This window comes from Anser brachyrhynchus (genome assembly GCF_964034855.1).
Source record: "Anser brachyrhynchus genome assembly, chromosome: 5".
NCBI classification, from domain to species: domain Eukaryota; kingdom Metazoa; phylum Chordata; class Aves; order Anseriformes; family Anatidae; genus Anser; species Anser brachyrhynchus.
The window spans coordinates 20,174,653-20,197,977 of NC_137699.1; the positions used below are offsets into that span (position 1 = coordinate 20,174,653).

A 23,325-nucleotide genomic window follows, 5' to 3' on the forward strand; every position below is an offset into this window, starting at 1 on the left:
AACAGAGCATCCGCACATCATTCAGAGAGCAAAACCAACAGGCAGTTTCTCCTCCAGTCATTCACACCTTTCCTTATGTAACTGGTGCTGAAGCGTGTGCTTTAAAAGCTGCTTGCCAAACCCAGGGACTGGGAGGAAGCACAAATGCTTCCAGCACTCTAGATGAATTTCAAAAAAAACCCACAAAACACAATACCCACCAGGACAGCCAAACCCTGGGGAGCACATCCCAATACACAGCTGCTCATGGGATGTTTCAGGTGGCTGCAGCAGAGTTGTCCTTTGAGAAGCCAGCCCGGTGTGGTGCAGCACTGGTACCCCCAACCACCTTTAGGGGGAGGATGCGTGGCTTTGTGAGCAGACACAGTATGGGGTAGATGGGTGAGGAACTGAGAATCATTTTTGTCATGCAGCATTAAAAAAAATAAATCAGGTTTTGTCACACACAGCGCCCAACACCCCGACCGAGCGGCTTCAGAAGCAGCACAGGGAAATGACTGAACCTGAGCCCGTGGCTGAACTCCGCTCCTGCCCCGTGCCGTGTGCTGAGAGCGCCTGCAGGTACCTCACGGGTCTTAGGAAACACCACCAAAAAAAGACCGCACGCTGGAGATGGGCCTTGTGCTTCGCGGTGTTTGGGTGGCAGTGAGCGAGCAGCACCCCACGGCAGGGGAAGGAAGAAGCTGTCCTGCTGCCTGCGGTGCCCCGGGGACACAGGGACACGGCCGCCTGCTCGCCCAGGCACAGCATCCTCCAGCCACCTCGCCTGCCAGTCACTTGTTCACTCTCCAGTAGGCGTCGTATGCTGGGCTTGCTTTTTTTTTAAAAAAAAGAAAAAAGAAAAATAATAATTTGCTTTGTTTTAATCTCATAACAATGAGTAATTCCTTCCTACCACTCAGTAGTGGCCTAGAAAAAGACAGCATCATCTCCACTGTAGCAAGAAGGCTTCTCCCAGGGCATAAAATTTTAATTAGGAACAATCATGCAGCCTTGAATTGGGAATTGCAAGCAGCGAAAAGTCAAATCATCAATAAAATATTCAATGGCAGAAATGTATTATTGACACAGCCTTTAGAGCAGATAAAAGCAGGAAGGCAGAGAGCTGCGGCGGGCGGGGAGCCTCGCCTGGTTAAATAACGCGCGCGGCGTTAAGCGCAGGCTGGCGGCGCTGGACGCGGGATGAGCAGCCTGGTGGTCCCTCGCCAAATCCAAACTCGGGAGCCAAGGGGGTGCCACCGCACGCCGCCGTGTCCCCGAAGCGCAGGGCCCCTCGTGCCACGACGAATTTAGGTCACCGCCGCTGAGCCGCGCGGCGGGGGGACGGCAGGGCGGGGGTCCGGGGGCTGGATTCAGTCGGTCGTTTATTACCTTGAGGAACTCCGCCGCCTTTGTGGCTGCTGAGCGCTGGCTTCGTAGAGAAAAATAAGTAAACCTAGCTGCAGAATGCCACCGGGCTCTTGCCCTGCGTGTCGGTAACGAAGCATCCCCCGTGGGACAGCCCTCGGGCTGGCGTTCCCCCGGCACAGAGATGCGCAGAGCGTTGGCGACGGCTGCAAATCCAGGGCTAGCACACGGCCGCAGCGCTCTCTCCCCAGGGACACCCAAACCCACAGAAAATCATCTTCAAAACAACAAAAGAAACAACACCCAAACAACAACCGAGTGAGTGGTAAGGCAGGGCTAGAATCCGAGATTCCACTGCCGCTGAATTATTTTTCTGTGGTGTCCCCCCCCACCCCCCCGCAGGAGGTGCTGTCAGCGACGAACCTCTTCTCTTTATTCCTCTCTGATTTGCACACAGCAGAATTACAAACGGGGTCCCAAAATGAAAGAGCCCCTTTTTTAACCCGCGGACACCAGTTTCTCAGGCACGCTGTTGATCTCAGCGAACACCTCGAGTTCTCAGGGCTGGTTCGGGGGGAAACGAGGCAGCCAACGCTAAGGTAATCGGCCAAGCAGGGGAAAACAGTCTGCGTGTCCCCAGAGGAAAACCTGGCTGCGTCCAAGGCAAGCAGTTTTTCTGAACCTAGGGTTTGGGGTTTTTCCACAAGCAGCACTGAAATGCTCTTTACAACCTCCATCGTGCCCCAGTACTTTCCTTGGAGTCTCATTTTAAAAGCAAGAGTAGCAAAAAGTTCAAAAAACAAGCAATCAGCGCTCTGGCCGCAGGGGACAGACTTCTTCATGCGGCTGCACGGAGCAAACGTATTTTTAACACATTTTTTCCCAACATACGTTTCCAACTCCAGCGATTCGAGGTGGGGGGGAAAAAAAAAAGGGAAGAAAATCTCGGTTCCAAAAAGACAACCCTGAAATCACATCTCCTCGCTGTTCTTCAGGACTAACCGGAGACTCGGCACTACCTGCGGCCTCCAGACGAAGCGAACCAATCCTTAAATATCGCGCAACCAGCTGCTGAACGGCAGCAGGCACTCACGCAGCGAGCAGGGGGCTCTGCCGTGCCGCCCACGACGGCTTTCCTCTCCCCCATTAATATTTCACTCGCCCGCAGCCGCCCCCCGCTGCGGCACGGGGAAAATCCTGCGGGACGCCAGCGGCCGCTGTCCCCACGCCCGCTGCGGTGGCACGGCCGTGCTGGGGGCTCGCGGGCACCTCCGGAAAGGGCTGAGCGAGCACGTCCAAGCGGGGTCAGAGAGCGGCAGAGCCTCGGTCCGCGCCCAGCTCCTCGGCTTTCCCTGGGGAGATGCTGGCGGGGAGAGAGCCGGCGTTACCGCGTGTGCCCGGCCGGGCGTGCCGTGACGCTGGAACGGATTGGGGGGCGTAAAGGTGAAGGGGAGGTTGGCCCCTTACCTGCTCATATCTGCAGCCACGCGCCGTCCCCTTCTCCTCCCGTCCTAAAATGCTCCGCGCTGCTGCTGTGCATTATTAACAAGCTGCCATGTTTCATCCTGGAGACGGCTGCCTTCTCGGCGGACACCAGCTTCATCCACTGTTTGTAAAGCACTTTGTGACAGAAAAGGGGAAGAAAAAAAAAAGACCAGCGCGTGCATAAGAAGCATTTGGTCATAAAATACTTAGGGCTTTAATTCCCTGCGAAAAGAGGCCGCCGTGGGGTACGTGAAGCGCTCGCCGTGCCCCGTACCTGCAGCGGGGACGGCTCAGCTCCAGCAGCACGTGCACGCTCGCTTTACACAAATCCTTTCCAAAAGCTTTATTGAAAATTGAAACCAGACAATGCCGTAGCGCTCAGGATACATTCATACACGGAAAGTGTGTTTTACAGCGAACACAGCGTCCAAGTCACATTTTTTTTTTTGCATACAATGGAGAGGACACGTAGAAAACAAAGACGCCGGGGCGCTGGGACCCCCTGGACAAACCTGTCCCCTCCCTGGGCCTCCTCGGCCACTTTGGCTTCACAATTAAAAATACAGCAGAACCCAGTGGGACAGATGAACAGAAACAAGAGGAACTACTGGCCATCAAGGAAAAAAAAATAAAAAACACAACCAAAAAAACAAGAACACAAACTAAGAAAAAAAACATTCAGTGAAATGTCACCAAAAGCGTTTCTGTCCTGCACACTCCGGCCACGGGCAGCCAGGGAGGGGCTCATCCTGCTGACACAGTACTGATTTAAGAACAAGTTTAAAAACTAAGTGGACTTAAGAAAAAAAAGTCTCCACACGTGTCCCTGTCTCCTCGAAGCCTGGTTGTCCCCTCTGTGGCCAGGGAATGGCTGCTCACTTCTCCCTCCCTCTTAGCACCGCGGAAAGGGGGTTTCTAGTACAGGTTTCTTACAATAAAAAAGGGGGGCCAGAAAGTTGTCTAAAAAAGCTGCTCGTGTGCCCCCTGGCCAGTATAAAGGCTGTTTTTAAAACCCACCGACCCATCCGATAGTCCCGGGGCATCTCCGTGCTTTCTTCTTCCCCCAAAAGTCTCTGGCTGAGGCAGCCACCCCGGAGCGGGTGCGCGGCGAGGATGGAGACGTCGGCAGGGCGGCCGTTCCCAGAGCGCCCCCTCCGCTGCCCCCAGTCAGGACTTTTTGGGGCTGCTGTGGGATCTGGGGAGCACGCAGCCCCTCCAGGTCGTGCAAACATCCGCAGGGGGTCGAACCCAAGGAGGGCAGCTTGGCAAACGGGACTATCCGCGCCGTGCTTCGGTGTGAGGCGAGGAGGGCAGGGTGCTGGTGGTCACAGGCAGCCGGGTCGGCCCCAGGACGGACGCGTGCCTCGTGGCAGGGCTCGGCTGCTCTCAGGGACTCTCTCACTGGGCAGTGGTACCGCAGGCTCCGTGCACGCACCAAAAGCAGCGCTGGGTTCCTCAGGCGTTCACCTGCTGGCTGTCAGGATGGCTTCAGGGCATCGGAGGCAGGTGACTAAGACGGCGGAGTCCTCCCCTCACGCTAGGACAGGGCATCGCGGCCCCGCTTCTTTGCGGCAGGATGCTGTAAAGCCACCCATTTCTTCCCGTTTCACGTGAATGAGCACAGCCCAGGGAATGCCGCAGCGCGACACAGGATGAGGCCCGGACTCCGGCAGCTCCTTCATCGTCGTCGGCGCTGGGGCTCGCTGGGGAAAGCGCACCGAAACGTGGCACCGGGTCCCGCCGTCCGCTTCGCCTGCTCCACCGAGCGAGTCTCATAAGCAGCCCGAGGGCAGGTCTCTGCCACAAGAGATGTCACCCGGGCCGTCCCGACGCAGCTCCGCCCCGCTAGCCAAAGGAACGAGGGCTTCTCGAAACACACCGCGGGTCTTTTGGGAAGGCCACGAGAACGTGAGCACTGCCATTGTGTGTTAAATATGGAAAGCACTTTAAAAAAATAGAAGGGGGTCGTTTCATCCACAGGGGAAGAGGGTTGCTTTGTCTGGTCAGTCTTTGTTTTATAGTACAGTCTGTAAAAATACTCTGTCTGGCCATCCACATCCATTCACGATATAAAGCAGTAAAAAATATAATATATATATATATATGGAATATGGTTTTATTTATACAGTTACACTTGCAAGGCAATCAATCGTCCACTGGCTGTGCCCTTCTACCTCCAGATGCTCTGCCTGGTTGATATGACTGCAAGACAGACAAAAATAAACTGAGTGACCCCACTGCGGTGGGTGAGCGTTCACAGAGAGAGAAACAGCACAGAAGACGTGACGTATGGAAGCACCGTGCGCCTGCAGCACGAAACCCAGCCTCGGGCTCGGGGTGTGGAGACGGACACACAGACACCACGGTCACAGGGTTGGGTGAGATGAGGACGGATGGTTTGGCCCCGAGGTGGGCAGAAATGGGGTACCGGGGGCAGGAACGGCTTCTGCAAGAGACAGAAGCCAAATCCTCCCCATCCTGACCTCAGCAAAGGCTTAGCCCTGGGGTACTCGGGGAGGCAGGACAGGGGGCAAGGAGCAGTTGCTTGGCTGCTGGAGGAGGAATATCCCCAGGTCCCGCAGCTTACACCGTCTGACTGCCAAGATGCGAGCCACGGGCTGGGACAGACCTGCTCCAGCTCCGCTCCCAGCTCTCGGCTGCCCTCCAAACATGTGGCAGCGTGACCCGCACCGCTGCCGGCACCCCCTTCGTTCACTTCCCAGGAGGAAAGGGGACCGACGGGGAGCCAGCGGCCTGAAAAGCAGCCGGCAGCATCCCAGGAAACCGTGCCCGAAGGACCGCAGATGGCCCCGAACGCCGGAGACTGCTTCGGATGCCACACCAATGGCCTCACTGCCTCGCAGCGGAGTGGAGGCCACAGGGGATGGCAGGGTACAAACACTGCTCTCCTAATGGCATCTATAAATAGCTCCGGCCTCCCACTTCCAGCACACGCACGCAGGCTCGCTCGCCACGGCCCGTTTCGCGTAGCAAACCCCCCTCCCCTTCCCGCAGGCCCTCCCCGGCGCGCTGGGGGGCCCCGCAGGGACATACGCACCCTCGGGGTTCAGGCTGGACACCAGGGGCTCCGGCAGGGTCCGGGGATGGCCGAGGAGCTGCTTGGTGCTGGTGCGGGGAGGCGAGTCGCCGCCGGAGGGGGGAAACCCTGCGGGAGAGGAAGGACACCCAGCTCAGGCAGAGCTCGCCGGGCACCCGGGACTCACGGAGAGTGGATATCCCTCGGGAGAAGGGACCAGATCCCCGTGTTCCCCTGTCCCCCACTCCACACAAGGCCGTGCAGCCCCTCTCGGTCTCTCCCCCATCCCTAACACAAGGCTGCCGGCCTGGCCTCCGTCCCCACAGCGCCCCGTCCCGAGGGCCATGCCATGAAAGCACGGCCGCAGATCCCGGGGAGCCGAGCCGCACGGAGCCCAGGGGGAGGAGGAGGAGGAGGAAGGAGCCGGGGCCATTAGGGAGACATTTGGGGTCACAGGGCAGCCCCCCGTGGCCGAGCCGGCGCGCTGACCTCCGTTCCTCCGGCAGGCTGGCAGCTCGCGCGGGCTCGGCTCCGGCTGGGCGTCCTCCTCAGACCTGGCCTGCCCGACGGTCACCGTGGCTCCCGTCTGCTGAATAAACTGCTGCAAATTACACTGCCTCAGCTCCTTATTTAACTCCTCCAGCTCTTGGTTCTGGGCCTGCAAAACACATTGGGGGGGGGACAGGGTGAGCTGCGTGCCCCCCACGCTGCTCTGCGCCTCCTCCTGAGGCCTCAGCCCTGCTCCCTGGCTCACGTCAGGGACTCGTCCCCCATGGGGACAAGGCCATGCCACCGCCTGTGGGGACTCCAGGCCAACAACAGCCACGCCGTGCTGAGCAAACTGCTGCAAACAGCCCCCCAGACGGCTCTGGAGCCCGCCAGCACCTCCGGGATGCACCCCCAGGCCGCCCCCCTGCGTGGGGACGGGGATGCTCGGGCAGTAAGGACAAGGACAGCATATCACACAGCACCCAAACCCCAGTGGGACAGGAGAACCACGGGTCTTGGCGGCTTGAGCCCAACAGCTCCGGCACAGCTGGGCTCCTGGTTCAGAGCCAGCCAGCCCGGGGCATTGCCAAAAAGCCTCGTGCCTGGGCACCGCGGAGACCTGCGCTTCCCCTCCGCTACTCCTTCTTCCCAGGCACGGACATAAAAACAACGCTGACCAACAACGCCAGCGGGGACACCAACCGCCGATCCCTGCCTTTTGCCTGGCTGCATCGACCCCACGCGGCGGCTACGCGAGGACCGCTTGCTGTGGCACCACCACGCGTGCAGGAGCCCCTCGCCCACGCTAGACCCGTGCCTGCTTCCTTCCAGGTGTAGACCCCCTTTTTCTCCCCCTGGAGGGTCCCTCACCCCCCAGGGCCAGGTAATCTGGCCGTACCTACCTGCAGGGACCTTTCGGCTTCCTCCAGGGCCTTCTCCACGCTGGCCAGGTTGCTCTCCAGCTGCGTGCCCTGCTTGACTTTAGCTTCCAGATCCCTTTTCATTTTGGCAGCCATGTCCTCCAGGTCCGTGGGGCTCGGCACAGGGCTCTCCTTGCCCCTCTTGGCCCTCTCGGCCATCTCCCACTGGATCTCCTTCTGCAGGGCCTCGGTGTGGGCGCTCAGCTCGTAGATCCTCTGCGTGTACTCCTCCAGGCTGGCCCGCAGGCTCCTCACCCGCTCCTGCCTCTCCCGCTCGCACTCCTTCTCCAGCCGGAGCTCGCTCTGCCAGAACTCCTCCTCGCCCAGCTCCGTCTCGTTCCTCCGCACCAGGTGCTCCAGGTAGAGGATCTCGTCCTCCTGGCTGGGGGCCCGGCCGTGCTCCCAGAACCGCAGGTCCGTCTCCAGGGTGTCCCCGTGGGCCTCCAAGGAGCTGAGCTGCTCCTGCTGCCGCAGCACCGTCTTAAACAGCTCCTCCTTGGAGAGCTGGCCGGCCCCGCCGTCCTTCAGCTCCATCCCCTCCCAGGCGTGCTGCCTCCAGCGGCTCTTAGCAAACAGCTCGCTGGAGCCCATGGGACCCAAGTTGAAGGTCATCGATTTCTTGGGCTCCCGGGGCCGGGGCGCCTCGGTGCTCACGGTACGGGGCTTGATGAGCAGGCTGGCCCGGATGAAAGTCCTCTCGGGAGCCTGGGGAGCGCCCTCCGAGGAGGGCCGCTCGGCCACGCTGGGGCCCGTCCGCCGCAGGATGAACTGCACGTCGTTGGCATACTGCCCGCACTTGGCCAGCGACTCCAAGGGGCACTCGAGCGGGAGGAGCTGCCGCTCCTTCTCCCGGAGCTTCTGCACCAGGACGTAGCGCCCCGTCTGACCTGAGGGCAGGACACAAGCACGTCACCCGGGGGGAAAGCCGCGGCCGGTGACGTCCCCGCTGCCCCAGAGCTGGACCCTGCCCCCAGGAGGTTCCCTCTCCCCAAGAAGCACCCAGAGGTGCCCCTACCCGCCAAGGATGGGGCATTTTTGTTTTGCTCTGGACACCAAAACGAGCGAGAGCATTGGGGGGGCAGATGGTGCCAGGGAAGCGGGGTGCACCCCGAAACCCGCACAAATTCATTTTCCTCCCTTTCCCCTTCCAAATCTTCCCACCGAATCTCCCACCCATCACCCAAATCTTCCACCCATCTCCCCAGGGACACCCAACAGCAGGAGCAGCTCGCCGCAGAGAGGACGGCACGAGTCATCCCCCCTTTAACGGGGTCCCGTGCTGCCCCTCTTTGTAGGATGGGGCGTCTCTCTGCAAAGCTCAGCGCCTCCACGGTCGAGCTTTTGCGTGTGAAAAAGCTGAGGACACCAACTGGAGCTGCCCTGCTGTTCCCTCAGCCTGGAAGAACGCACGCCCTGGAGAGCGGAGGTGGAGGAGACATCAGCCTGCTGTTCTTTTTGGAAGGCGTGCAAGAGAAATCGGAGATACGAGGGCTTTGATCTACAGGGCTCGATCTCAAACCTGGCACAGAGGGGAAACGTCGCAGCGCAAAGCCTGCGCGCTAATAGGATCGCAGCGTTTTGAAACTGAGCCACTAGAAGGCAGGATTGACCACAGGCGAGAGCACGGCAGGCACCGGCATCCAGGCACCCTGTCCACGCCGCTTGCAAGCTATTTATTTTGGCCATCTCCCCAGCAAGCCTCTGTGAGGAGGGATATAAACACACGGCCGTGCCAAACGGAGGGCAAGGAGTTTGGTCGGGTCTTGAGAGCTCCGCTTTAGCTCGCTCAGGTGCTCACCTATGGCCCGCGCCAAAGCGATGACCACCTCCTGGCAGGTGGTTTGCTCCGAGACGCCGCAGACCACCCGCTGGATGCCGTCCACCCACACCTTCAGCTCCATCCCCGCGGCTGCCGGGCCTCAGGCACGCTGGGGCATCGCGGGACGCGGTCCCTGCGGGAGAGAAGACACGAGGAGTCAGTCCTGAGCCTCTTCTAGGGGCGATGCTTTAACAGCCGCGCTTTTAGGTCTGCCGGGCGCCTGGAACATCAGCCCCCACCCACGAGGTGCAGCCGGAGCCAGACGCTTGCTGCTGCTCGCAGATCAGATTTATGGTGTTATTGCTAAAATACCGGCGTTCACCCGCAATAAAACCCTTCTGTCTCACCAAAAACCCCGTGCACAGCTCAGGTCTGGGCAGCGGGTCCAAGTCCTCCTCAGGTGAGAGGCACTGAGGTTTGCCCGTGTGCGTGGTAGGCCTGGGCAGCCAGAAAACACCCTGCCTACTTCTGCTGAGAGCGCAGCCTTTTAATGGATTTGTTGGACTTTCGCTGCTATTTCCCTAACAATTTGGCAGTGCGGCACTGGGGATTTTCCAAACAATATCTAAAAGGCAGAGAAGCCTCCGGCCGCCCTCCCGCCCACCCTTCCCAGCTGTGCAAAGGGAAATTGAGAGGTGTAGATGGCGCACGTTGTGCTCTATTTGCCTTCCCCTCTGTTAATCTGAGAGGGATTAAGAAATGGGAAAAATTAACTGCAGCAAAATCTCACTTAGCACTCCTGCCTCTTCCAGCGGCCAAACGACCGCAAGTCTTAACAAATGAAATTAAATCGACGTAACCTGCAAAGAACTCAGATATCTGGGTTTATTCTGGTTGTAAACACTCTCAAAACATTTTTTCCTCCTATGTTTTTTTGTGGAGCCTTCAAGCATCAAGCCTGTCTGAGGGACCTGGGCAGAGGAAGGTACAAAGGGTCCCAAACTGCTTTCCAAACCTGGCCCAGCTCCCAGTTCCCCCAGTTCCCCAAAGTTTGGGGACACGCCACGACCGCTGCCATCGCTCCAGGGGTGCCTGCAAGGAGCAGGCTGAAGGAGGAGCAGGTGTCAGCGCAGGGAGAAAAGCTTTAGCTTGAGTTAAACACCTTTTTATTTTTTTTTTTATTTTTGCCTCCTTGAGGAATCAAAGCAAGGGCTCAAAGGCTCCCACCCTGAGCAACACAAGGCTTTAGCCGTGACACAAGGCAAAGGAGAAGCCTAGGAAAGGAAACAGTCCCACGGTGCTGTTCCCACCAGGAGACCTGACGGTGCTGGGGCAGAACGACTTGTTGGAGAACAAGCCCGAAAGCCAAATCCATCCCCCGGGGAGCACTTGGGAGCAGCTGATCCAACACCAGCCTCCCCATCAGCCGCAGCAGCGTTATCGATCCCTCACTTCCAGATTTACCCGCGGAGCGCGGCGGGGACCGAGGGCAGCGGGTGCGGAGCAGCCGCCACGGGCACGATTATTTGACTCGGCAGCGCCGAGGGGGAAAACCAGCAGCAGCGAAGGAGCTCGGGCTCTGCCCATTTCTCCCACCAACGTTCCCTAAATGCTGTATTGGCGAGGTGGAGACCAGTCTCATTTCAGAGCATGGTTCTGCCCCGCTGCGTGGCCGCAAACTCCCAGTGAAACCGGCGCCCGCCCCCGCCATGGAGCAAAGTTCAGCGTCGCTGCCGAGCTCGGGCACCACCCGGCTGGGTTTTGCCACCCCAAAGCCACCATCGTGCCGGGACACAGGACCCCAACGCCGGCACCGGGTGGCAGGGTGTCCTGGAAAGCGACGTGCCAACTACTGGCACCGCCAGCATCAAAACCGCCCGTGGAGCCGGGCTTTTCCCCACCCCGTCCTACCCCACAGCCCCGGCGGAGGCCAGGAGTGGGTGGTTTGAAAATAAATAAAAGCAGCCGGCTGTGTTATGAGAAAAGCAACGGCCTCACCTCTCCTCGCACGAAACGACGGCGGCCGCCGAGACGAGGGGTGACGAGCGATGGTCGGTCCGGGAGCGGGACGCCGCGGGTCCCGCGTGGGCGAGAGGCTCCCGTTTGGGTGCAGAGCCAGCCTCTGGCAATCATTTACCAGCGTCCGGCCCACGGCGAGTGGCACGTAACCGAAAGGCAGGGAGCGGCAGCAGGCGTTTTTCCTCCTCTTACGGAGGAGTTTCGGCTTTGAGCTGCCCGTGGCGACGCAGGGGCTCAGGTATGAATGAGCTCAGCCCCGGTGTCGCATCGCTGCTGGAGGGAGAACCGAAGGAGGAGAGTGTTTTGTACCAAAAACACAACACCAGCTGCTAGCAAACCATGCGGTGCCGGGGAAGTGCCCGTGCGTAATGCGGCTCTGAAGCTTATCTCGTGGAAATCTCTTAGGGGCTACTTGGGAAAGCGACCCCTTGAGTCTCCCCCGGCAGCAATGCAGGGAGCAGTGTACATCCAGGGAGAAACAAGCTCACTGTCGGCTCTCAGGGACAGTGATTTCTCAGCTCTCCCAGACCACGCTCACCCTTCCTGGCTTCTCCAAACCCTTCGCATCAGCACCGCCAACATGCTGCAACCCTGACCAGCCCCTTGGCCTCTCCTCTCCCTGAAAGTTCACTCCAGACTTGGGAAAAATAAATAAATAAAATTGTTTCCATAAGGATGCACAGGACATTATCTGCTCTTTCACTGCAGCGTTATCTTTGCTCCTGTAAAAGCTTTCAAAAACACAAACCTCCACCTCATCCCAAAGCATCGCCTCCTTTGTAGCCGCTGCTGTTAAATTCCTCGTACAAAGTTATTTGCCTTTTCTTAGCTGTAAAAGTTTTTTCCCTTACTGCCAAAAGAACGTGCGCGTATAGCGATTAGAAGGCCATTCCTCCACGTTTTCCTCCTTTATCTTTCCGTCTTTTGATTTTTTTTGGAAAAATGATCTAAGTAAGGAATGCTGCACGCGGCTTGCTCTGGGTATCGAAGCCCTTCTGCGCACCTAAAGTTAGCTGGTTAGAACCGCTGCTCCCCGGGGGGGGGCCGCCTTCCAGCTGCCCCCGGTTGCGCTCGCAGTGCTGCCGCCATCCGAAGCCGCTTTGATCACGAACCAAAGCGCAGGCAGCTGTAGGGCCTCGCCGGCCACCCCAAAAAAGCACAGGGAAACAAGCAGGTGGCTGCTGCGCCGGTGCGAGGACGCGTGACAGCCGCTCCCACAAGCTGCTCTTATGTTTTACCCCCCCCCGTGTATTTCTAAGTCATTTTATTGGAAGCAGATTAACGAAGTGACTAATTTTCTGCTCCCTTCCCATGTGATCGGTCCTAAATTGATGGTATGGATGATTCACACAACTTCTTCGACAAATTTCCTAACTGGGAGTTGGAATTTCAAATGCTGGCACTGAAAAAAAAATATAAATTAACACTCCCAGATCTTACAGCTTTATTTTTTGCTGCATCTTAGTCTAAATTGGAAAAAAAAAAAAAAACAAGCTCAAAAAAAAATGTTCAGACTCGATTTGAACAAAGCTGCAACCTCACATAAATCAAGGCTGCTTTTAAAGCTCAGGGTTTGAAGCCAGCTTTGGGTTACCTTGATTAAAAGAGGGAGCAATCAGTCCTCCTGCTAATCGAGGTGTTTCGCAGCAACCGGCCTGACACAGCTCTGCAGCAGAGGCAACAACCAAATTTTAAGCCTCACCCTTCGGCTGGCCAAGCTTGCTCCTCGGAGCTGGCAGTGGCAAGGCCGAATTTGGGCAATCGGGAGGGAGATGGGCAGGCGTGGTGGCTGCAGGTGCTCCGAGCCCCGGCCAAGAGCAGGACCTGCTAAAGCAGCAGGAGGTGGAGGGGTTATTTCTGCAGGTGAGAGGATGCACGCTTTGCATAGCTGGGTTTGGTGCCCTGCAGACGAGCAGGGCATGTCCCAGCCGGCTCATAAACACCCCACGGGTGCCTGCAAGAGCCTCGTGACCTGAAACATCATGCGGCCAGCCAAGAAAATCAGCTGGCTGCCCCGATTACAGAAGCACGTACCTCCACCGATTTGCAGGGATCCATCCTGTCCCCGGCAGGGGCTCCCAGAAGCTGACCCAGCACCTTTTGGCCAAGGCTTCCAAGTTCATTTCAAACGCAAGCACCTTTCTCCCTTAATTTTTCACCCGTAAGAAAAAAATGTCTGCTTAGAAAATATCAGTTTTGCAGCCAGCAGCTGCTTTTGGCATCCCAAATGCCTTCCCCAGGCACCACGTGGTTTCCTAAGAGGACACAACACCTCTGTCCTGCAGGCTGAGCCCCTCCAGGCTCCGGGGAGAGCCTCCTGCAGACACCCCCAGTTCACTGTACTGGCACGGAGGGAAGGACCGGGAGGGGACCTCAACACCTCGGTGGTGCTGAGCACCCAGGGACACGTTATCCCGCACCGCCAAGATCTGGGCCACGCGCTTTTAAGCGGTGCTCAACAGAGGAAACAAAACTGAATCACCTCTGAACACAGCAGCCAGTGTGTTTTCTAGCAGAGCTTTTCTTTGGAGATCGGGTTCTTTTTTTTTGGATCTCTTCTTGCCCTTCCCAAAACAGGACTCGGCCAGCTTTAAAGAGGTGGTTAAAGGTGCTCAGCGCCTCCCAGAGACCAGGGACTGGTGCGGGGCTAGGGCTGGGCTGGCAGGAAAGCGCCAGCGCGGACAGAACTTCTGGGCAACTCTCATTACGACTTCAAATGGCCAGCAGACCAGCATTTCACCTTTGCCCAGTTTACAGGTCAGGGTTTTGGCTGGGGATAGGGAGCGGTGCTGGCACCCAGAAAACACCAGCGCAGGTTCCCAGCCCCTCTCCAGCGTCTCACGCCGCTTTACTGACCGACAAACTGAAACGTGGGCAGCAGGGAGAAACCCCATCAGCAAGTCCCGCTTTGAGAAGTCCCTCCAGAGCAGGAGGAGGTCTGCAGAGAGCCCATCGGCCAGGCTTTGAAATCCCTGTCTGCACCACGGTTGCCACAGGAGTGCCTCTGGATCCAAATTCAAACGCACACAATTTATTATTTTTTTGAAGTCCGTAATTAGGGCTGCCGTGCTTGATAAACACAGATGAAATCCTCCCGGGCTGCTCTGCTCTTCCTCGTTAACCTGAGCAGCGGCCCCGTGCCCGGCTCCTGCCCACGGGGCTGGCAGGGTTTCGCCTGGTTTGCAGTTTCACCGCCCAGCGTCGCTGAGCTCCGGGTCCCGTGCTGACCCCCTGGTCATCAGGCAGCACCTGCACGGACGGCGGGGTGCTCCTGGAGACGGGCCGTGCTTCAAACCCAGCCCTGAAAGGGGTCTGCAAACGGGCAGGAGTATCCTCAGCACCCTGCGGTGAGCAGGGAGTTGGAGGCGACAGGAAAAAAAGGCAGAGAAGATGGGAAAGCTGCGCCTGGAGCAGCCAGCCCAAACAGCACTCATTTCATTCCTGATTTGAACCTGAACTTCTCACTTGTCCTCTCAGCATCCCCTGGCCCCACACTGCAGCTCCCTCTGGCCTGAAAGCAGAGGACCACCCCGTCTTCACTTCCAGCCCTAAACTGTCCATGACAGGCCGAAGCCAGCAGGTTCAGCAAATGCTGCAAGGTTTTGAGGTCCTGCACCAGCGCTGGGAGCTTCCAGGGGACCAGGAGCCCGAGGAGGAGGTTTCAGACACCCAGCTGCCGTGGATGGGGCAGGACCACCCTGCCGGACCCCATCCAGGTGGTTTTGGGGTGATTGTGGCCAGTACCTGGGGACAAAGCCCAGCCTGAAGGGGTGGGGACGGGAGGCAAGGTGCGAGAGCTGGAGAAGACAGGCATATAGGAAGCAACCTGCACGTGTGAACCCATGCTACAGGAAACTATTCAAGGAGAAGACGAAGAAAAAAACCACACAAGTAAATAGCAAGTGGCGACAGGAGTGGAGGAGCAGCCACGTGCCCCGGCACCCTGCATGTCTGAGTGCTGGCAGTGACTCACCGCCCGTGATCAGCTGCTGCGGTGACACATCCAGCAGCTATTTAATGCTTCCCCAGGTCCCTCCGCACCCGAGGTACCAGCCCAGCTCCTGGGCACCCAAGGGAAGAGATCGATCCTGCTTGCCCACACACGAACCCGCCGCGAGCTCCTGGGACAGCGACACGCCTGCTCGAGCACTGCCGCTGCTTGCCAAGAGCCTCCCATGGGAGCAAAGGCTCCCCGTTACTCAGGGGTGGAGAGGAGACCAGAGCAGGAGGTCTGCAGAGACCCCAAGCCTCCTGACGGTGCTCATCCCGCAGCCCAAGCCCAAATGGAGGGGAAGGGCTGTGGCCTGGGCTCCCCTCCAGCCCCCCGGCAGCCTCCTCCTGCCTCGGATCCTCTTTCGGAGGAGCATCTCCAGCTCTTGTTGGGGCATTGCAGGGACAGGGCAGCTCTTCTGGGCCCTTCCTTGCCACGTCCATGGAGCCACGGTGACAGACATAATGCCAGCTGCAGCTCTCTTTCTCCACCCAGCACGGGCGGAGAAGATCAGCCGCGGCTCTGAACAAGCTGTCCGGCCATGGCCAACCCTGAGCAGGGCAGCGCTTCCAGCAGAGCCAACCTGCTCAAAGGTGGAAGCGAGCAGCGCTGGACGAGGACAAATGGAAGAAAAACACTTCAGGCCCTGCTGAGCACCCACGGTCACTCCCACTGCCGCAGAGCAAGGCCCGGCCAGAGCCACGCAGCCCCATGTCCTGCGGGGCCTCTCCGCGGTGCCGTGCCGTATCACTCACGGACCAAATGTCACTTGATACCAAAGCCACGGACCCAGCACCACAGAAGTCCACCGGAACCCCCAGCCAGACGCTAGGATCTTGCAGAAGACTCATTTACGGACAGCCACAAACAAGGGCTCCCTGAGCAGCACCCTGGAAGCCCGCCCCATGCGAGCAACCCCCCATTAAGAACAAAATAGAGGCTCTGGGATTTTCTGCCCCGCTTCCTCTCCCAAATTACAGGGAGGAGCAAACCCAGGCCAGCGTGCCCAGGGCGGACCCACGAGGCCGGGGAAGAGCCGGGGGCTGCCTGAGCTCCTCCTGATCAGGAAACCGCCCGGGGTCACGTCCTCAGGCAGGGATTTGGGCGAGGGAGGCTCAAGCCCCAGCAGGCTGACTGATGTGCCCAAAACCACAAAAGCCTCACCCCGTGCCAGCTCCTCCTTCCCAGCCGCCAAGTTTTGGGTCTGCCACGGCATCGAACCCGACTTTTTTCCCCCCACCTCTCTTTAACCAAGCCAAGATCGCATCCGAGCGGCCCCCTCTAAAGGGGGCCGGGTGGCCACCGAGGTGGGAGGTGGCAGTGACACCCTCCCCGGGGTCCCACGGTGGCCTTGATTGAGGCCAGCGGGTGAATTAATGACTAACCGCTTCCTGCCCGGCTGACAACGCCGGAGCAGTGTCGAAATGTCAATAATCGCGGGCAGCGATAACACTGCAGGCACGCCGTGGGCCCCGCCAGGAAACACTGCCGCTTGATTCAATCGCCGCTGCAGGGCCAGGGAGGGGATTTTTTTTTTTTCCACGGCTTCGCCGCGCGGCCCCCAGCATCCTCCTTATGGACCAGCGACACAGGCAGGCTCCGTGCCAGGCACACGGCTGCAAATCCCCAGCCCAAGGCGGGTGGCCCAGAGATGAGCAAAGTCTTGGCTGGCCCGGGCCACGGCACCAACCGAAAGCTCGTTATAAATTAAAGCAAAATTAAAAAAAAATAACACCTACTGCTGTAAACACCGAGAGCTGGCCAGGTGGATTTGCAACGGGTGAGCGCATGCGCGCACGCAGCCTGGAAGAGCTGTCTTCCTCACCTTAACGCGGTGCATTTCTCCCACGCAGCATTAATGGCAGCTATCCACAGGGGGAGAAGAGCAAGGCTGGCTATTAAAGCCAGCCATAAAGATTAAGGTTTACGAGGGAAACATTAGCAGCACCTGCTATTGCTGTAATCATTATGATCAACCTCAGACACATGAGCAAAGAGCACCTTCATGAAAGCAGCTGAGAGTGAATCCCTAGCAGTTTCTTCCCAAGGGGGTGAAGCAAAATTAGCAGCAGCATCTAGATCAGAGAGGAGAGAGGAAAGGCTCTTGCACGTAAGCCAGATCTTGCACTTCCACGCTCATTTTTTCTTGTGCAATGAGCCCGCCCAGATGCTAAGCCCTTGGGAGGAGGGGCTGGGAAAGCATTTAGGTGTCCAGCTCCCAGCCAAGGCTGGGATCCAGACTGACCCAGATCCGCCCTGAGGATGGGAACTCAACACCTTTCAGGGTTGCACCCCTCCAATCCTTTCCTAAAATTATTGCCTTTACTTTTAATAAACAAATAAACAGTGCTTCCTTTTCAGCTGTCAAAAGCAACACTGAACCTGCAAATGTTGCCCAGCTGTGAGCCCCGGCGCAGCAGCTCTGGGATGCCCAAACACTGGTCTTCTTTAGGGGACAGGTTTCTGGGGAGCGCTTGCAGTGCAGCTCATACAAGCCAGGTTCTGAGGGGTATCAGACAACACAACTGCAGCGTGCATCTGCCAGGAACCCCAGCATCTCCACCGCGTCCACTTCCCACAGCGGCCAAGACGAGAAGCATGATGCAACTCATGAATATTCCCCTGTTATTACACACAGACCATTCCCCAAGACAGAAAACAGCTTATATTTATCATGACACGGGATGCAGGAGGAATGCTGCAAATCTGGAGATGCAGGAGCCCGGTTCAGCCTCGGAAATGCTCAGAAATACCCAAACTACCTGCTTGCTCCTCTGCTGCTCCTCCCCAGCCAAAGGCGGGGGGAAATGGTCCCTATAAAAACTTTTAAAGGGATATTATTACTGCTGCACTTCAATTATTCATGCTGCTTTCTGGAAACAGCTGTAAGCTTTAAAGTCCTGTAAGTTTTAAAAGTCCTTATTAGGCAGCAGAGCTCTGATGGGCCATAGGCCCCTTCTCCCGTCTGCTCCAAACATTTTGCTTTATTAACTCCGCTAAGATGGATTATTTCTCTAGATGGGTCACTCGCTGCCCGTGATTTTGCTCCTCGAGCAGCCATCGCACGTTATTACGGGGCACAGCTTTGCTCCTGCTGCCCTGCACGCTGGCTTCTTCGCTGCTCCAAACGTTGGTCTCACCCAGGGTCCTCATGCTGCTCAAAGCCACCGCTTGTGGTGAGCAGAGAGGGGAAGGCGATAACCGAGCAAGCACCCTGACACCAGGTCTGGACAGAGTTAGGGAGAGGCAGCCAACATGGAGACATCCACCGGAGGCATCTGCTGCTTTATCAGAGAAACCTGAGATTTTGAGAGCAGCATCGCTAAGCCCCCAGAGTTAGGGCGCTGGTTTTGCTGCTGTTTGAGCAGGGGAAGGCAGCGCAGCACCCGCGGCTCCCTGAAGTCACAGCGTCCTCGTGGTGCTCGTACAATTCAGAGGAGCTGCCGCCAGCGATCCTCTTCCCACCCCAACCCTCATCGCAGCAGAGAAGGCGATCAAACTGGCAGCTACAAAGCCAGAGACATCCTTCCACATCGTTTTCCATTTGCAGCGCAACTCGGTCTCCCACCCTCTCCGGAGAGCAGCCGCGCGCCAAGGACGCGCCGCTGGGCCTCGGGAGGGAGCGCCGAGGATGCACTAATGAATATGCAGGTGCACGCCGCCACAAATGTTTATTTATAACTCTGTAGGATTAAAAAGGCCTTTAATGACCACTTGCGGGGAGCTGAAATTGCTCCTTTCTTTCTCTCTCTCTCTCTCACACAGACACGGAGTGAAACGAACAAAAGAGCCGGAATTAATCCAGGCTGAAACTTTTGATAAGGCGCTTGTGTATTTTGGAAGTCTCTGCTTTCACGGCACCTCGCGTGTGATTAATTAGGTGAAGGTGCCGTCCGTCCCAGCCTGAACCCACGCAGAGATAACGAGCTCTCTAAAGCACTAAAATGGAGGTGCATCTTCAGAGAGCCAGCTCCGTCCCTTATCTGGCGCACAAACGCAGGGGGCTATCTTTTGCTATCTGCAAAAAAACATTTGCCTTTCGGGTAACAGCTCTGCAAAAAGAAATGTTAGCGAGGGCAGGGAGCAGAGAGCCATCCGTCGGGGGTACAAGTCGCTGTCTTTCAACAAGACGGTGTTTTAAAGCAAAATGGAAGCAGCAGAGGTTAGGGCTGCTCGACCCATTTTGATCTCCCGACCAGCCTCACTTGAGGCAGCGACCCCCTGGTCTGTCCGGCGTGTCTGTGCGGAGAGGGAGATGCAATAAAAATCCTTTATTTTCCCCCCCCCACAGGAGTGTTTAGGTGTTTAAGCTGTATGCGATACAGGCTCATCTCAGGTTGCTTCTGGAAACCGAGCCTTCAGCGCCTTTTACCCTAACTTCTCTGTGCTCTCAGGTCATTAAAAGCCTAAATGAACCAAAAGCGACAGCGCCGAGTCCAACATCACAGCCTGAGCGATTCCCAAACCACCATTACAACACCTCCAAGACTGCCAGAGGTGAAGCAGCCTCTCCTCGTCCAGCCCAAGCGTATCTGCCTCTTCACGGAAAGGAGCGCTGCCACCTCCAAACAGAGCTTGGGGGGGGGGGGAATCAACAAGTGAGAACAGCAAGCACAAAGCCTCCAAAGCCACACCATCTCTATCCTGTAGAGACGTCTCTGGTGTTCATCCAACTCCCCGCACACCACCAGCAGCCTCAGGCAAGCATCCAGAGGCAGGGACGAGCTCCCCAGCAGGCGCTCGCACCTCCTGGGGAGATGCTGGGGGAAGCAATTCCTGGCAGGAATCACGAAACCAGAAAAACCCTAAAAAAGTGCTCTTCCAGAGCCTCCCTCCGTACATCAGCCACATGGTACGGGACACCGCCGGGGTGCAAAGGGACTCCTGGCCCCAAAATGCTCGAGAGAGTGCCATAGCACCAAAGACACCTGACCCAGTTACCCAGTTCAGCTTAGGAACTGGTCCCAGAGCCCTTCCCGTCCTCAGTCCTCCCGGGCACGCAGGAGGCACCTTGGGGCCGCGGGGAGGTTTTAGCACACAGCTCCTAAAACCGAGAGCTCCAGCCGGTCCTGCGCTGCGATGGGGATTACGAAGAGGCAGAGGAAACCACCCCAAATCCAGGCAGCGTTCGCCTGCCCCAGCGCTTCCAGCTCAGGGCTGACCCACCCATGTCTTCAGGTAAGAGGTTTTTTTTTTTTTTTTTGAAGCAACAAGTTATTCTAGATGACTAGCCCAGGGCAGCTGGAAGCACCCCAGCACCCTCGAGAAAGTGCTGACTCCAGCCCACAAAAAGCAAGATAATCGGCTGCTTTTAGAAGCTCATGAGCTTGGCACCTGAAAAATGGACGGGCATAAAATTGTTAGCAATCATTTACAATAATAGGATTTTCTTAAAAACCCTGCGTGTAGATGCACTTATGCCTTAATTTGACTGCGCGGGTTTACAAGGGCACAGACAAGTTGCAACAGATAAAGGAACATCCTTTAAGAAGATGCTCTTAAAACCTGCATGCACAGAGGTAACTCCAAAAACACCCCTCCCACCTTTAAAACCGGGCACAGGCCAACCCACCCCCAGGCAGCATCTGGACTTCTTTCCAGGTCAGGGTGCTGAGCGCAGGCACCTCCAGCCCGCGGTCCCACAGCATCGCTCCCCTACCCGCAGGGGGAACGCTTGGCTCACCTCCGAGCCACCGCTGAGGTTCCTCGCCCAGCAGAAGAGCCGAAGAGGACGGGGCAGAGGGGCCGGGAAGCTGCGGAAGATGAGCTAGCGAGGCTTCCAGCTGACACACTCGGGCGGCCTTTCCCTGCAGCGCGGTGCTAGGGCAGCCACGGCGTGTCTCCACTTGGTATCCAAGTACATATACACCAGGTCTAACCTTGGTATCTTCGCTAATTACACCACTCTACCTTTTTTGGCCAAGCTGCCTCGCAGAGAGCAGGGAACCAAGTGCCCTCGGATGATTCAGCCCCGCCGTCGCCTCGCTGCTTTCACCAGCCGCAACCCGCTGCCAAAAGGTTTGGTCAAGGCTGGCAAACTCCCCAGCACGTTCACTTGGGCCTGCAGGTATCCAAAGCTACCGGGCACAGCTGCAAATTGCTTTTCTTCTCAAAGAGAAGAAAAAAAATAGTAATAAAAAATGGATTTGGTGCCGCTGTTGGCTTACGATCTCAGGGACAGACTCGCTCAGGTTGCCCTCTTCAAAGGGGTCACCCTCTTCCCCCTTCCCCTTTTCATCCGAGGAAAGCTAATTCCCTGTTACCTGTCTCACATTCGGTCACGGGGGTTTATTTCTTGGCGCACCCGGACCCCCCTGCCAGGAGAGGGGGGTTTCGGAGCACGGCACGGCCCCGGCCCTGCCCTCCGTCCCCACGAGGGTGCGGACGCTCCGCCGAGGCTGCCCCGAGCGTCCCCCAGGATGCTGCAAGCCGTGCACTCCGGGCCTTGCAGCTGTTCCTGAAAAAGTTGCCGAAAGGCTTCTGCACGTGGGGACCCCTCGCTTTCCGCGTTATTTATTTCGGGGCAGCGCGGGGCGGCCAGCAGGGAGGCGTGGAGAGGGGCCAGGCGCCGTGCTCGGGCTCCCGCGGCAGATAACCACGGCGGTGGAGCGGCGCGGGGACACGGGCAGGGGATTCCTGGCATTCCAGCCAGCACCAGGGAGGGGTGAGCTTCTCCACCTCATCCCGACCCGCACGGCCCCCCCCGAGCTGGGCAGCCCCTTCCCCAGATAAGCAAGGCGAGCAGCATTCGGGGCTGGGGGTGAGGGGTGCCTTTAGCACCGCCTGCAGCCGAGCCCCCGCGCTCATGCACGGTGCTGTCGGCATCCCCTGGAGCCTGCCCTGGCTCTGCTCGGGGAGCAGCCAGAGCTCCCCTCGCCTCTTCGCATCCCCTCTGGTCACTGCTCTGCGAGAAGCCCCTGCAGACGCTGCCGACGCCGTCCCGAGGGGAGTATCGCGTGCTGTGCCGATGCACCTGCTCCGCTCGAGCAGGAGGAAAGGCAACGCCACCCCGAGCTCCCCCCTGGGATTTTAGGGTGCAGCGCAAAGCGCTGTCGCAGGGCAGGGAGAAGGCAGAGGCCAGTTTGCTTCTCGACCCGCAGCGCGCTACGAGCGAAGTTACAAAACAACCTGCTGAGTGCCACCGAAGTTCACCAAAGGCATCAGAAGTATGCAGCCAGGAGCCGAGCGCTTATCTAGCCCAGTGCCTGAGGAATTTAACCCCTCTCTGCACCGCGGATTTGGAGACGCTTCTGCCCTTCCTCCCGGCAGAGGAAAGGCAGACGGACAGACGGCTTCTCCGCGTGGCTGCAGACCCCGTTGGTGGCTAGGCTCAGCGCTGACGCCCCAAACGCACACAGCCGAGCCCCCGTGGCTGCTTTACCCGACGCTGCCCTGCACTGCTGCTCCTTCAGGCGGGTTTCAAGGTGCCGTGCTGGTGGCAGGAGGCGCTGGGGACATCAGGTGCACCGCGGCGCTGTCCCCGAGGTCCTGCTGCCACGCCGAGCGCCCCGCCATGCGGATGGCACCGGGTCCCTGGTGCTCGGAGCAGCTCTGCGCAGCCCAAAGCTGCTCCAGGCCACCCCAGCCCCAGCTCTCCATCCTTACCAGAGGTCGGTGTCCACGGCCCCGAGCGGCGGCCGATCGCGGCCTCCCTGCCTCCTCGCTCCGCCGAGGGAGGCTGGCCTCGCCGGGGCGGCTATTTTTGCTTCGCGGCCTCCCGACAATGGGATTAGAGCCTTCCCCAGCCAGCCCCTGGGAGCCGAAGCGCCAAGCAGGAACGGAATACCTGCAGGTTGCTCCGGGAGACTGCTCCCAACTTATTTCGGAGGACGGAGGCTGGCAAAGCGCCACCTGCCTCCGCCGCGCCGGGGAGGCTGCGAGGCCCTGGTGCCGGCTCCTCCGGCAGCCTCGAGGGAAAGAGGCGGCGAGCCTCGGGGCCGCTGCGAGCCCCGGTGCAGCAGCAGGAGCAGGAGCAGGAGCAGCAGCAGTAACAGCAGTAACAGCAGCAGCAGCAGGAGCAGCAGCAGCAGCAGCAGCAGGGCCTCGCTGCCCTCCGCGGAGGCTCAGCGTGCTGCCGGCAGGGCCTGCGGTGCCGCAGGGATGCCGGAGGCTCCCCGGGGAGCGCCGGGGCCGCGGTGCGAGGCACCCACCTGCAGCCCAGCGCCGCGCCGCAGGCCGGGCAGGACGCGGAGCCCCCGCCGCCTCCCGCAGCCGCTCCCGCCGCGCCCTCCCGGCCCCGCCCCCGCCCCGGGGCCCCGCCCCCGCCCAGGTGAGCCCG

The 23,325-nt window shown here is 58.5% G+C and overlaps 1 protein-coding gene across 9 annotated transcripts; it reads right to left on the reverse strand.

The window, feature by feature from the left end:
• Positions 1 to 949: 949 nt before the first annotated feature.
• Positions 950 to 23,296, reverse strand: LOC308195394 (ras association domain-containing protein 7-like). 9 transcript variants are annotated; one of them, XM_080592731.1, is made up of 7 exons: positions 23,198 to 23,296; positions 9,077 to 9,230; positions 7,261 to 8,165; positions 6,359 to 6,527; positions 5,891 to 5,998; positions 2,815 to 2,967; positions 950 to 2,710 (listed from the first exon to the last, which is right to left on the reverse strand). In XM_080592731.1, the coding sequence occupies exons 2-6, from the start codon at positions 9,177 to 9,179 to the stop codon at positions 2,819 to 2,821; spliced, it is 1,434 nt and encodes a 477-aa protein (XP_080448857.1). In that variant the 5' UTR covers positions 9,180 to 9,230; positions 23,198 to 23,296; the 3' UTR covers positions 950 to 2,710; positions 2,815 to 2,818. The 9 variants fall into 9 exon arrangements, with proteins under 9 accessions (XP_080448857.1, XP_080448858.1, XP_080448861.1 ...); XM_080592732.1 differs by having other exon boundaries at positions 22,653 to 23,225; XM_080592735.1 differs by lacking the exon at positions 23,198 to 23,296 and adding an exon at positions 22,834 to 23,181.
• Between the last annotated feature and the right edge of the window lie 29 nt (positions 23,297 to 23,325).